Source organism: Staurois parvus, unplaced genomic scaffold (genome assembly GCF_062004578.1).
Source record: "Staurois parvus isolate SC_StPar_1 unplaced genomic scaffold, SC_StPar_1.0 ptg001158l, whole genome shotgun sequence".
Taxonomy (NCBI): domain Eukaryota; kingdom Metazoa; phylum Chordata; class Amphibia; order Anura; family Ranidae; genus Staurois; species Staurois parvus.
In genome coordinates, this window is record NW_028318954.1 from 138,525 (window position 1) to 153,471 (window position 14,947).

Here is a 14,947-nt window from a genome sequence, read left to right on the forward strand (position 1 = left end):
GAAGAGTCAGCGTAGGTTTTCTTTCAAATGCAGTGCAGGCTGGACTGAAAAGTGAAAATCACTTGATCTGGGCTGAAGGTAAGTACACTACCAGGTGGGTTGCACTCAGTGGGGTGGTGGGAACTAATTAATGGCCAACCTCATATTTAATGAAAATCTGTGCAATGACTTGAAGACTGCAGTCCACAAATGGTCACTATAAAATTTAACCGAACTTGAGAAGTTCTGCAAAGAAGAGTTGGCAAATATTGCAAAGTCTAGATGTGCAAAGTTAGTAAAGACATACCCCAACAGACTAAAGGCTGTAATTAAAGCAAAAGGTGGTTCAACAAAATATTGACACTAGGGGGTGATTCTTTTTCCAACTCAGTAGTTCTGTTTTTTTTTCCAACATGTTGGTGTTATATCTTTCACTTGGATGTTGTAAATACAGCTGGATAAAACAAAAGTGTCTGTCTTCATTTCAGGCCGCTAAGCAATAAAATCTATATCTATATCCACTGTACATTGGTCTGAGTTGGACCCTTGTAAGTATGTATAACATATCCATACCTGGAATTCTTTTTTCATGCCTAACTCAATAAGTAAATTCATTATGATATAAATGATTAGGTTTTCTTTATTTATGATGATCAGTGAACCCAGCAGCTTAGAAGGTACTTACCTGTGAAGCTTGAGTTTCTGCTACATGCTGTCCTTGCTCGAACAAATCTTTCTGCAAGGCCATGAAGGTAAGCAAGATGCTTTTAAGCCACTGCCAGGACAGGGAGATACACTGCGGCAATTCAGACATGAGCATGGAATGGATGCTCTTATAGTTGTTCATAATATCCTCCTCTTCCCATGTCATTTTACCAGTCTCACTATATTTCTCCTCCAGGTTTTCATAGTCCAAAAGTTTGTCTGCTCTTTTCCTGATCAGATTCTTTGGTCCCTTTAAGCATTCTGAAAGGTTACTTATAGGCTGAAGGACCAGTAACTGCACCCTTCTCTTCTGCAATCAGAAAAAAAATTTAATAATCTCATTTATCTATATGTTTTCTCTTGTTGCTGATGCCGATAACAGCCCAGCGATAGTAACTTGAATCAAAGCCCCGTTCCCCACAAAAGGTTATTGTCTCCATTGGCTTAGTCATTACCGCACTATTAAACCAGCATTAAGCCACATGCTTCTGCAGTGTAATTACCCGAAACCACTACTTAATACAACATATTTTAATATATATCCAAGTTAAGTAAAAGAATAGTGTCTTTTCTCTGAGTGCATGTTTCAATGACACATTCACAATATTTTACAAAGTTTTTGCTTTCAGATTTTTGTTACTATACTAAAACCAGAATTATATATATTTAAATATATTTGCCAGTAGAGGGAGCACTCTCCTTTGGTTGCTTGGTGCAATCATGACTAATGCACCATAGATAGGCTTGTCCACTCCTACTTCCACCATTGCCTATCCATACCACTCCAAACCCACTTAACCAAATAAACTTTACAAAAAACATGACACCATTTGGAGTAAATGGCCAACATGGCCTTTTATTAACAACTTCACATTTTAACATACATCAACCGTTCCTTAACGGAAACCAAAGAATTGTTGTTGGTCTTCAAAGGCACCCACAAACGATCCAAAATGCACCTGCGGACAACCCTATACACTAGGCCTCCAGCCGCAACCAACCAGCTCGGAGACAACCATACCGTCCGCAGTGCAGCACCACCACCTTCCAGTTAAACCTTGGTTAACTGGGAATATCCACCGGGCCCCCCATACCACGGATGGGGTCCCACACCATTGTTTTCCTTCCAAGATGAGAACCGCCTCCAAAGACCAACAACCGCCCACGAACCAACAGAAAAACCCACCTCACCAACCAGTGTCACATTTTTTGGGTTTTTTTCTTTGTTTTTCTTTTTCTTGCACACCTGCCCCCGGATAAGACCCTATACCCAACCTAACAGGGAGGGCGGGAGGGAAGCTCTGGTCCTTGCACACATCCAGCTCCACTGACGCCCCTTCCGCAGCAACCCCCACCCTACGGTGCCACAGACCCCTCCTACACTCCACATCTGCCAATCCCGTAATTTCCAATCAATTCCCCACCCCTTGGAGCTAAATTTTAACCCTTTCCGTTCCCTACACCACTCTGGGCCTAGTCATGTATGCCCTGCGCTATTTCCATTCTTCCCTATTCGCTACGGGCATTTCTTGACTAATGCACCATAGATAGGCTTGTCCACTCCTACTTCCACCATTGCCTATCCATACCACTCCAAACCCCCCTTAACCAAATAAACTTTACAAAAAACATGACACCATTTGGAGTAAATGGCCAACATGGCCTTTTATTAACAACTTCACATTTTAACATACATCAACCGTTCCTTAACGGAAACCAAAGAATTGTTGTTGGTCTTCAAAGGCACCCACAAACGATCCAAAATGCACCTGCGGACAACCCTATACACTAGGCCTCCAGCCGCAACCAACCAGCTCGGAGACAACCATACCGTCCGCAGTGCAGCACCACCACCTTCCAGTTAAACCTTGGTTAACTGGGAATATCCACCGGGCCCCCCATACCACGGATGGGGTCCCACACCATTGTTTTCCTTCCAAGATGAGAACCGCCTCCAAAGACCAACAACCGCCACAGCACGCTGGGTAAGCCCTTACCCATGCGTGCCACGCCACAAACGAACCGCCCGTAGTATGCCGTCCTGCAGCTCCAGGGACCACAAATCCGTGCCCACCGCATTCAAATGCACTCCATCACTGCGAAGGTACCGCCAAGTATCCACCTCCAACTCCACATGCCGGACCACCAATCCTCCATTGCGACTAAAAAAGTGCCCCACCTCCCGGTTGACCTTAATCCTGGCCTTGTTGAGCCGCCCCACCGACCGCGCCAAGCGCCAAGAAGTGTGGGCGACCATGTCAGACCACACCACCACCATCCCTGGAAACTCACGCCGCAACTGAAGAAAATCCAGCTTGACATCTCTAACCAGCTCCCGCATGGACCTACCCCCCAAATCGTTGCCACCCGCGTGAATCACCAACACATCCGGTGGCCTATCCAGCCGCGCAAAACGCCGCACCTCTGGCACGACACGACTCCACAACATGCCCGGCACACCTAACCAGCGGACACAAACCTCCCGTCTATCCAACCCCAGCTGCCTGCCATTGGGCCGAACATCAGCCCGCCTGGCCCCCCAAAACACATACGAGTGACCCAGGATCCACACCAGGCACACTGCTCCACCTGAAAGAAAAGAAACAATACCGCCAGAACAATACAGCACAGGGACAGAACCGCAACTACCTCCCACAACCCAAACAAACAAAACACTGGACCGCCCACTAAGCCCACAACAATTGCGGCCGAACGTACAGGCGAAATCTCTGGGAATCCCACCTACCAATGCGCTTCACCACATCCTCCGACAGCCCCCACCTGGCCGCCTCCGTAGCAGCCCCGATCCGAAACGAGTGCGAAGCATACAAAGACGCATCTAAACCAGCAGCCGTCAAACACCGGCGAAAAATTGCCACAAATTTAAAACGCGTTAAAGGGGATCCATCAACATGCCTGAAAAAGGACCCCCGCCCCCCAGGGCGACGGGACAAAAAAACCCGAACCGCCTGAACAGGGCACACCAGTGAACCCGGAAGAGCGAAAAAACGCACCTTTGCACCCCTGCCCAATTGATCCGTCTTAGACCGACGGACCAGAACCTCCACCCAATCACCGGAGCACACAACCTCCTCCACCAACAACCCCCCAAGAACCGACGTGGACGGACCAACAAGCTCCCCAATCCGCAAAGCCCCAAAAAAAAAAACCACCGCAAAGGCAGCCCGAAATAAATCCACCTCAAAATCCGAAGAACACACAGTCCGCAAATGCTCAAACAAAGACCCCAACAACGCGAACGACACCGGACGACGAGAATCCCTACAACGATGAGCCCTCCGATAACCCCGCAGAGCCTGTCGAACCCAAAAATCCTTAGTAAAGTCCCGACACCCTTGCAACTTAAAGAAAAACGCCAATGCCGCTAGTCGGCGATCCACCGCGGACGCCGACACCCCCCGCTCCAAACTCCGCGCCAAGAAGTACAACACCACCACACGCACCTCCGGCCCCCAAGGATCAATAGCGACCAGTCGCAACAGCTCCAGCCATTCCCGCCAGACCGTAGAGTAAGCGGACCAAGTCGCCTCACTCACCGACCGCCGGATCCAGCCCGCAACGACTCCAAGGCAATCTCCCACAGCCAGTCGGGACAAGGAACCCCATGTCGCTCCGCCGCCGGCGCCAACTCTCGGAATTTGTCCCACCGAAAACGAGACAAAGCGTCAGCTAAGGTGTTGTCAACCCCAGGGAGATGTACCGCATGGAGAAAAACATTCAGCTGCAAGCAACGCAACACTAAGTGGCGAAGCAGGGCCACCACCGGTCGGGAAGAAGCTAAGACCCTATTGATGACCTGAACCACCCCCAAATTGTCGCAGTGAAAACGCACCTTTTGATTCAGAAAATTCTCCCCCCAAACCTCAACCGCCAATACCACTGGAAAAAGTTCCAACAGCGCTAGGTTACTGAGAAAACCTGCCTCCCGCCAGGAAGCCGGCCACGAGGCCGCACTCCACCGACCCCGGAAAAAGGCCCCGTATCCCGCAGAAGCCGCCGCGTCCGTGAACAGTTCCAAGTTAAAATTACTAACCGGGCGCGACATCCAAAGCGCCCGCCCATTGAAAGACTCCAAAAAGGTGTGCCACAACTGCAAATCCTCCCGATGCTCCCGAGTCAGCCGAATTAAATGAAAAGGGGAGGCAATTCCCGCCGTCGCTGCCGCCAAACGGCGGCAGAACACCCGACCCATCGGCAGGATCCAACAAGCGAAATTAAGTTTTCCCAACAATGACTGCAAGGGCCGCAGCTGAAGTTCACGCTTCCCCTGAACCGCGCGAATTTCACCCTGAAGGGCCAACAGCTTCTCTGCCGGCAGCCGGCACTCCATTGCGCCAGAATCCAAAACGATGCCCAAGAAAGTCATCACCGAAGCCGGACCCTCCGTCTTGTCAGCCGCCAAAGGAATCCCGAAACGGTCAGCAACGTGCTGCAACGTAGCAAGCAAAACCGCGCACACCCCGGACGCTGGCGGACCCACGCAAAGAAAATCATCCAAATAATGGATGACCGAATTCACCCCCGAAACATCCCGAACCACCCACTCCACGAACGAACTGAACTTTTCAAACAACGCACAAGATACAGAACACCCCATGGGCAAACACCCATCAACGTAAAACGCGCCCTGCCAACGGCAACCCAACAAACGAAAACTGTCCGGATGAACCGGCAACAGCCGGAACGCCGACTCAATGTCGGACTTAGCCATGAGTGCACCGCGCCCATACCGACGAACCCAGAACACTGCCGCATCAAAGGACGTGTAAGACACCGAACACGACTCCGGATCTATAGCGTCATTCACCGACCCCCCCTTAGGGAAGGACAGGTGGTGAATTAACCGAAACGCAGTCGGCTCCTTCTTAGGCACAACCCCCAAGGGAGAAACCACCAGATCCCCAAACGGAGCACAAGTAAACGGACCACCCATACGACCCAACCCCACTGCCTTCCGCAACTTAGCCGAAACCACTTCAGTATGCTGCAAGGCCGACCATAAATTCCGAGCTAAGGGGGGGACCAAAGTCAAAGTACAGGGGATGCGAAAACCCTCCGAAAAACCTGCCGCCAGCAGCACCGCCGCAGCCCGATCAGGATATCTATTTAAGAAAGGCTCCATCCTTTCCACCCGCACCGGCGTCGTCCCTCTTACCCGCAGGCTCTCCGGGAGGGCCTCTACCCCACCTGAAACAGCGCGAGAAAGGGTGGGATCCACCGCACCCGGAACACTCGTGCCTAAACCTGCAGGACCATCCAAAACGACAAGTGCCCTCCTGGAACTGCCAGCAGAAACCCCTACGCTTGACGGCCGATTGTCCCGGGGAAAACAAACCACCGGCCCCGCCCTGAAAAAACGGACCAGGAGCCCTCGGCGGCGCCATGAGCCGCATCCAGAGGCCAATGTCCTTGTGGTCTCAACGCAAAGACAGGCAAACAGCCCTCCGCTGCCTAAACTGCTCATCGTACCGAAGCCACGCAGACCCGCCGTAAACCCTGTGAGCCTCACTAATTGCGTCCAGGTAACAGAACAACGCCGAGCAATGCTCCGGAGCTTTCTCCCTAATAACACTGGCCATGATTGCAAAAGCCTGCAACCAATTCGCAAAAGTACGGGGGATAAGCCGAAAACGCCGCCGCTCCACATCCTCCTTTCTACCGTCATCAACCCGGGACCCATCGAACGGAAAACGCTCCAAAGGCAAGAGCGTGAAAATGTCCACATACTCCCCTTTCCAAATTTGTTCCCGCACGGCAGACTGTAAATGCGCACCCAAGGGGCCCTCAAAACACACATACACCTTCGCCGAGTCCGCCACGCCGACAGGTCCGGACACCCCGGAACCCTCCCCCAAACTCGCGGAAAGAACCGCGGAGCCCAGAACCCCAGACTCCGCGGTAACCACCCCAGTCCCAGAACTAAGCGGAGAAGAGACCCCTAGGGCCCGCACCACCCCGCAGTCCTGTCCAGGAACCGCGAGCCCGTCCCCACCGGCCGGCGGGAGCCACGCAGAAGCAGGCCCAGGGGTCCCAACACCGCCCCACTCCAGCCGCCGCAACAAGTCCCGCAAACCACCTCCCCGAGACGCCCACCTAAACCTGACGTGGGAACGCCGCCAACGCACGCCGCCGAGGCCGCCCCCACAGGTGCGGCCTGACCGCCCCCCAGCAGATCCCGCAACGCAGAAGAAAGGTAGACAGACACAGGAACAGATAACTCACCAGGCTGCCCAGGAGAGGTCCCATCAGCCACGTGCTCCCGCTCCACCGATGAAGAGCGGCGAGCCGTCGCCCCCGCATCGGGTTCCGACAGCTCGCCCTCCGACCTCTCGTCCACCGCTCGACGTCCGGATGGCCTCCCGTTCCCAGGAGCCACGGGTCCTGCAGGGCTGTGCCGCTCGCGACTCCGCCTCTGGGCACCAGCCATGCCCGCCGCCGTCCCTGGGCTCCGTCCTGCAGCACTCCCAGCTGCACTCCGCCCAGCGCTGCACTGCTTCCGCCTTCTTCCAGGAGCCCCAGCTCCCGACTGTCCAGGGGGCCCACCAGCCGCATCAGGGGACAGCCCGGCAGCCGCAGCTGAACGTCTCCTTCGTCGAGCTCCCTCCCTGACAGACAGCCTGTCAGCGGAGGAGCCGGCACCCATGCTCAGTCTTCCTCCTCTGCGCCGTGCGGGCGGGGGGGAGGGGCTACCCCGCGAAACCCCGCCCGCCGAGCTCACTCTGCTTCCTCCTTGCCGTGCGGGCGGGGGGGAGAGGCCACTCAGCGCAACCCCGCCCGCCGAGCTCCGCCATCGCCGGGGATTCCTCCCGGCACCTCCGCCAGCAGAGGCAAGTTAGCGCCCTGCCAGCGGGGCCGGAGGGTCCCGAAGGGGGTTCCCAGTGCGGCGCTGAGCTCCAACAGGGGGCGGGGCCGGACTGAAGCGCTCCGGAGGCCTAGACCTCCGAGCATGTGGGCGCACCCGCCCCCCTGCAGCTGGTGACAAGCCCGGGTCTCCCAGCAGAGCAGAGACCCGGCCCTGCAACCAGTCCGTACCTCTGTCAGCTGCCGCCACCCGCAGCTGTGCCAGAAGTTCCTCCATGCTGCACCGGTCCGATGGGGGGAAATAGCAGGACCCAGCTCAAATGAAGCTCTGGTCCTTGCACACATCCAGCTCCACTGACGCCCCTTCCGCAGCAACCCCCACCCTACGGTGCCACAGACCCCTCCTACACTCCACATCTGCCAATCCCGTAATTCCCAATCAATTCCCCACCCCTTGGAGCTAAATTTTAACCCTTTCCGTTCCCTACACCACTCTGGGCCTAGTCATGTATGCCCTGCGCTATTTCCATTCTTCCCTATTCGCTACGGGCATTTCTTTCTCGCTCTTGAAAGAGAAGTTTGAGAGTTTTTTTTTTCCTTCAAAATCATCTTACCTAGGTGCATGCATCATCACTCTGATGCTGCATATGTCCTCCGCCAACTCTAAGGCTGAGAACTGAGCGTTCAAACACCGCTGATTGCTCAGTTTTCCCTGCCGCTCTAAGCAGAGAACGGTGACTCTTAGTCACCACTGCCCCCCACTCAGCTGTAGGCTGTGGAGGGGGTGGAAGCGGCTGGCTCAGGCTCTCTGTGGATCGCTGAGAGGCTGAGCCAGGTTCTGGCTTAGTGACCAGCTAGCCTGGACTGGCGTCAGCCAACGATGATCTTTAGCCCACTGTCGGCTGAACTAGCTGCACTCTTGTGATCCACAAGATAAGTACAGCCATTCATAATTTAGAATGATACTAATTTTACACCCTCTATAACCTGTAGGCATAGTGTTTGAAGTGTGCAAAAAAAAAAAGTTAGTTATTACACAAAAGCAAACCACCCACCCAAATGGCAGCTTAAACATGACATTTAGTGCTGATTCACACCTGTGTGATGTGGATTGAAGCTCACATTTCACAGTTAATTGATACTGTTGTTGTTCAGCGGTTTAGGTCAGGTTTACATCAGGTTCAGGACAGGTTTAGATCAGATTCAGGTCAGGATTTTATCCTGTTCACAACTGATGACATATGCGGTTTAGAAGCGGTTCCCTAAGAAGTCAATAGCTTGTAATCTGTACCTGAACGGACCGTACTGCTCAGAAATCAAGCATGACTCTTTTTCAAGTCTGCACTGCCAGTGCACCAGACATATGTGAACAGGCACCATAGGAAGCAATGTTATTTCACATGTCATGCAGATTGGATGCGGTTCAAACCGCATCCAATCTGCATATATGTTAACCGGCACTCACAAATAGGACAAGCTCCATGGCACAAGACCAAAAAAAAAAAATTAAAAGAGACCCTGTCACCACACCCTATTCTGACAACTAAATATACGCAGACAATATGTATTACATGTTTTTACAAAAGCACTCTCTGCTACAACAATTTAAGCTGATATTCTCTGCACCACTGTTATTCTGGATGAAAATGAACATTGCAAAAGAGTGTTGGATAATCAGACTCAGATGTCTGTTCCCCCAGCCTTGGCCCCTATACCATCACAATGGTCCTGCACCAAGTACACAAATCCCTCAAAGTCAGCAGCAAAAGCTGCTGCATAGTATCCCCATTGTCCCTGGTTACCGTACAGTGGCTTTCACTGCTTGTCCTGAGAGATTTTGTACTTACTGAAAAAGCATTGTGATGACTAGGGAAGTGGCTATGCTGGAAGCGGCTCAGAAGTCTGAAGACCTGCTAATCTTCAGTGTTGATTTTTAAATCAGAATAACGCTATTGATATCTCTGCTTTGGTAGCTCAAAAAACTGCAATAGATAGCACTTCTGTAAGTACATGCAAAACAGGTTGCCTACATGTGGGACATAGGTGATATGGTCTCTTTAAAGTAAAAATCATCATTAAACAGACTTCAGATTGTTCCTGCCAGATGCACAAAATTTACCAACTGTCATATGTCCTATCCATGCAATCCATTCAAAATTTATTTAGGAGGATCCTCAAACTGCACAATTGTTGAAAAAGTTTGTTACTCCAGCAGTATGTGAATACAATCTATGAGTGGCTTACTTTAGATATTAGGCTTTACACATCTTCACCTTAGTATTTTTTTTTTGCATTGGTAAAATGGGTTTTCCTGTAAAAGTTGTAATTTAGTGCTAGCAGGAGATACTTGGATCTAGCTACATAATTTATATATGTAGAGGATTCTGAGGGCTGGATTTTGTAATGCGAGCTTTAAAAAATCTGTCAGATTATGAATAAAGCAAACATAGTACTTACAAAGACCAGATATATATTGTCGCAGAGTTCCTGTGAGAAGGCCTGCAAAGGATGCATTGTGCTCTGCAAGTACTCCAGTGGATATGTCTGAGGCTGAATGCTGAGAAATGTCTGCGAAATACAAAAAGACCGGTTCATTAATATACATGACATCTTACATAAAACGTGCGTAGTAATCACTGTAGGTAGCGCTTTACAAAATAAAATATTAAAGTGTATGAGTGATTACAGGAGTAATTTTTAGATGTGCTACCCACCTAATTAATTATAGATCACTATAAAGTAAACTTGTATGTAGGTGCAGCGTGGTGCAGTGGCATTGATGACACAGAGTCCGGTTGTACATAACTCAAAATTTGAAGAGTATATTCAACCAGAGCAGGAGAGCACCTTATCGGATAGAACTCACAGTTCAGTGCAGAGAGGCAACAGGTAGGATGCACCAACAGCGTCTGGCTTACAGGGTGCAATGTGGCCTGGCCGGTCTGGTCCCAATGGGGAGGCTTCGGTAAAGGAATGCATGTCTCTAGTCTGTTCTGACTCATCAGGAACCTTTCCCTGCCGCAATTACTTTCCTTTACAAAGGAGTGATCTTTCCTTACTCTGACCACTTTGCAAAAAGCATGCCAAAACTCAGAGATCAGGACTTATAAAGGCCCCACTGACCCAAGATGGCAAAAGGAGTCACTTGAACGCAGTGTAACCAACCAGAACACTGCCTTCAGGGACCAGAAAACCATAAAGAAACTAGGTTTCTCCTGACTTCATCTCCAGGCTGTGGCACCACTCTGGTTAAGAGCCAAATACAGTGCAGAAAGCGGATGGCTCCTGCCTACAAACTGAACAATGCAAATATGACTAGAGGCAACTGGTCATACACAACCAGGGCTCTGTACAGTCCTGGGCAGTGGGCAATCAGTGGTGGATACCTGCACATACATATGACCATGTGGTTTCTCTTAGCAGTATACTTCAGCATTTTGAAAGCAGTTGCAGTATTGTCCAATCAGCTGTGGACATTACTGGTCTCTGTATAGCTATTTGAAATCACAAGTACAGTTTAGACCTACAGACAGTCTGATGTAGGTAATTGAGCAACAAGTGTGGATGCTACAGTCTTGCATTTACTACATAACAAGATCTAGCAAAGAAAAATACATGTAGGTTGCAGGGGCCAAGTGTTTGTCTAGCCTTAGGTTCAGTTCGCCACTGATCATAATTTGTAAATCTTAGAGACACCAAAGGAGTGGGAAGGGGCCCAATTAGAAAGGCTGTTAAGGAATATTAAACTGTGAAGGCCTTGGACTAGAACCACTGTCAGACACACAGGAAGAGCTTAAGGATCACCCACTAGTCACAGATGGGGGAATATTTGTTAAGGTGTCTTTTCAGTGTAGATTTATTACCCCCACATCTTCAGCTACAGCCCAGCCACTCTAAACTTAACCCTGTATGTCAAATGCAATTAAAATCTCAGCATGTCTCCTCAGCTAAAACCTGATAAGACAGTTTAAAGAGTTTGTATTGGGGATATAGAGAAATTGTGTGCAAAACCATTAACAATTGTGCCATAACATAAAATATCCCCATGGTTATTATTATTGCTACTACAAATCTTGTGCTAGGCATACCTTATATCAGGCATGTCCAAAGTCTGGCCCGCGGGCCATTTACGCCCCGGGGGTCGGTTTAATACAGCCCTCCAACAGCCCTCCCTGCTCTGTGTAATGTGGCCCTCCCACGGCCCTCCCTTCTACGGCAGACAGTCTTCTGCTTGAGAGCAGAGGGCAGTGCGCATGCCTGACTGCGGCGCGTTCTTCCTGGACTGTGTAAATGCGGCTGTCGCACAGCCCTCCCTTCTGTGGCAGACAGTCTTCTGCTTGAGAGCAGTGCGCATGCGTGACTGCGCCGCGCTGGGAGCGACAGAGGGCAGTGACGTCAGGCCCGGGCTTCCAGCGTGAAGTGTGTTTCTCTTCCCCTCCCGGCTGCCGAGCAGAGACTTCAGCTCCAGCTACCTTTTTCACCCTTCACATTAGTGCAGGTAAGTTTTTTTTTAAATTTATTTTCAATACATTGTGAAAACTCAGCTGTCAGTTGATCTTAATGTTATGAAATGAAAAGTATGTCGTTTGCAATTAACTTGGCATAAAATAATTTATTTGCATTTAATTGTAATGGTTCAAAGAATGTTCGGAAAAATGTTCGGCCCTCCACCATGTTCACTTCATCCAATCTGGCCCTCTTTGAAAAAAGTTTGGACACCCCTGCCTTATATTAAAGTGATTGTAAAAAGTTTTTTTTATATTAAAAAAACAAACATGTTATACTTACCTGTTCTGAGCAATGGTTTTGCACAGAGCAGCCCTGATCCTCCTTTTTTTGGGTCCCTCGCCAGCTCTTTGGGCTCTCGTGCCTTACTCTGTGTGTTGATAAGACACACAGAATGGGGCTCGGCCCCCACTCCTTATCACTAGCTCTGATTGACAGCAGCAAGAGCCAATGGCTCCTGCTGCTGTATCTGAGACAATGAGGGGTGAGAGAGCCGAGAGAGACTTTGTTCTCGTGCACATTGCTGGATCGAGATCAGACTCATGTAAGTATTGGGAGCTGCATGCAGAAGGTTTTTCATCTTACTGCATAGAATGCATTAAGGCCAAAAAACCTTCTGCCTTCACAACCACTTTAAGATCAGCACACATATTGACATTGCCAAGTGCTATAGAGGTTGTCCTCATCAAAATGTTGGTATGGGACCCATGATCTGCCCCTTACAAAGACACACAGCTCATTTAAGAATTATATCTATGGGGAATACCAAAATGCAGAATAATCATGCCCCTAGTAGCTTAGGGCAGCTTCATGGCCCATTCATTCCAGGACACATGGTCTGGCATGAGTTTTAGGCACACAACTTTACATCTTTAAAACACTTTTTCTAATAGACTGTAAAACAGTGTATTTTTGGATATAAGCTATGTAAAAAAAATAGTTTTTGCAGAAAAATGCACTTGTTGTGAACCAACCTTAATGATTTCATTTCTGTTGAAATTCTAATGAAACACCACTGTATATGCCTATGCTTACCTCCACATTCCTTACATATATTATTAAGTTTTCTTCCAGCTGGGAAACAAAATTTGCCAGTCTGTAAAACTTTTCAGCCAAGCTGTCAAATTCTTTGTCTTCTTTCTGCAAGCAAAAATAGCACCTTTAAGGGAATACTTATAAATAATAATATTACATCTCAATGTATATATATTATATACTTCACCATAAATCCAAAGAAGCTGATTATACACAAGAACTATTACTAAACCCAGGACCCTGCATTCACCAATCCCCAATCTGATCTCCCACAGTACACAGAACATGGAAATACAATTATTTTAGTAAATATAAACTGCTAAATACCTTTTCTCATCAGCAGTTAGAGCAGTCTTGTGACTTCTATCAGTGTCCAGCAGTGCACTGGTAAAGCTTGTAGGAGAAGTTTTCATTCTCCCCTGATTGTCCTATGAGGATGCAGGACCCCCGACCCTCTGTCTGGACAGTGCTAATTGGCCCTGTGCTGATCACATGCACTCTCCCAAGAAAAAAAACTCTCTAGCAATACACACCAAACTGAGCATGTGCAGCTTGCTGCCAAGGCTCTGTTCTATCAGCAGATGAGTCGGTGGACAGTGGAAGAAGGGGAGGATCAGAGAAGGCAGGATTAAAAATCCTTTTTTACACAATGTAGAGGATTAACCCCTTAAGTTCCACAGTGATTAGAACAAGCATGTTTTACTACATTTACCGGCCTATTTTTACTGTTGTGGGTTTAGTAACACTAACTATAACTTTCTGGCATGGAAATACCATTGAATCAGTAGAACTTGATACCGTACATTTTGACTTGAATTGTTCACAAAATCCTTCCCAAACAAAAGATTGCAGATATCATTCTAGTGCTAAAAGATGAGATAGGCAAAATATGGAGTAGCCTTGAAGTGAGCATATATATATATATATATATATATATATATATATATATATATATATACAGTCATGGCCGAAATTGTTGGCACCCTTGATATTTCTCCAGGAAATCATGTATTTCTCACGAAACGTATTGCATTAACACATGTTTTGCTATACACATGTTTATTCCCTTTGTGTGTATTGGGACAAAACAAAAAAAGGGAGGAAAGAAAGCAAATTCGACATAATGTCACACAAACCTCCAAAAATGGGCTGGACAAAAGTATTGGCACCCTTTCACAACTGCGGATAAATAAGAATGTTACAAGCATGTGATGCTCCTGTAAACTCACCTGGGGCAAGTAACAGGTGTGGGCAATATAGAAATCACACCTGAAAGCAGATAAAAAGGAGAGACGTTCACTTAACCTTTGCATTGTGTGTCTGTCTGTGCCACACTAAGCATGGACAACAGAAAGAGGAGACGAGAACTGTCTGAGGACCTGAGAACCAAAATTGTGGCAAAATATCAACAATCTCAAGGTTACAAGTCCATCTCCAGAGAACTAGATTTGCCTTTGTCCACAGTGCGCAACATTATCAAGAAGTTTGCAACCCATGGCACTGTAGCTAATCTCCCTGGTCGTGGACGGATGAGGAAAATTGATGAAAGATTGCAACGCAGAATAGTCCGGATGGTGGATAAGCAGCCCCAAACATGTTCCAAAGACATTCAAGCTGTCCTGCAGGCTCAGGGAGCATCAGTGTCAGCGCGAACTATCCGTCGACATTTAAATGAAATGAAACGCTATGGCAGGAGACCCAGGAGGACCCCACTGCTGACACAGAGACATAAAAAAGCAAGACTACAGTTTGCCAAAATGTACTTGAGTAAGCCAAAAGCCTTCTGGGAAAACGTCTTGTGGACAGATGAGACCAAGATAGAGCTTTTCGGTAAAGCACATCATTCTACTGTTTACCGAAAACGGAATGAGGCCTACAAAGAACAAAACACAGTACCTAC

General features: G+C 48.7%; 1 protein-coding gene across 1 annotated transcript in view; it reads right to left on the minus strand.

The window, feature by feature from the left end:
* The window catches only part of ARHGEF37 (Rho guanine nucleotide exchange factor 37), a 122,894-nt gene that overhangs the window by 37,603 nt on the left and 70,344 nt on the right, over positions 1 to 14,947 (minus strand). Inside the window, exons 9-11 of the mRNA XM_089659441.1 lie at positions 13,048 to 13,152; positions 9,964 to 10,074; positions 665 to 994 (exon numbers count right to left, since the gene is read on the minus strand). Of these exons, the coding sequence (XP_089515567.1) occupies positions 665 to 994; positions 9,964 to 10,074; positions 13,048 to 13,152 (546 nt within the window). The remainder of the gene's footprint in view (positions 1 to 664; positions 995 to 9,963; positions 10,075 to 13,047; positions 13,153 to 14,947) is intronic.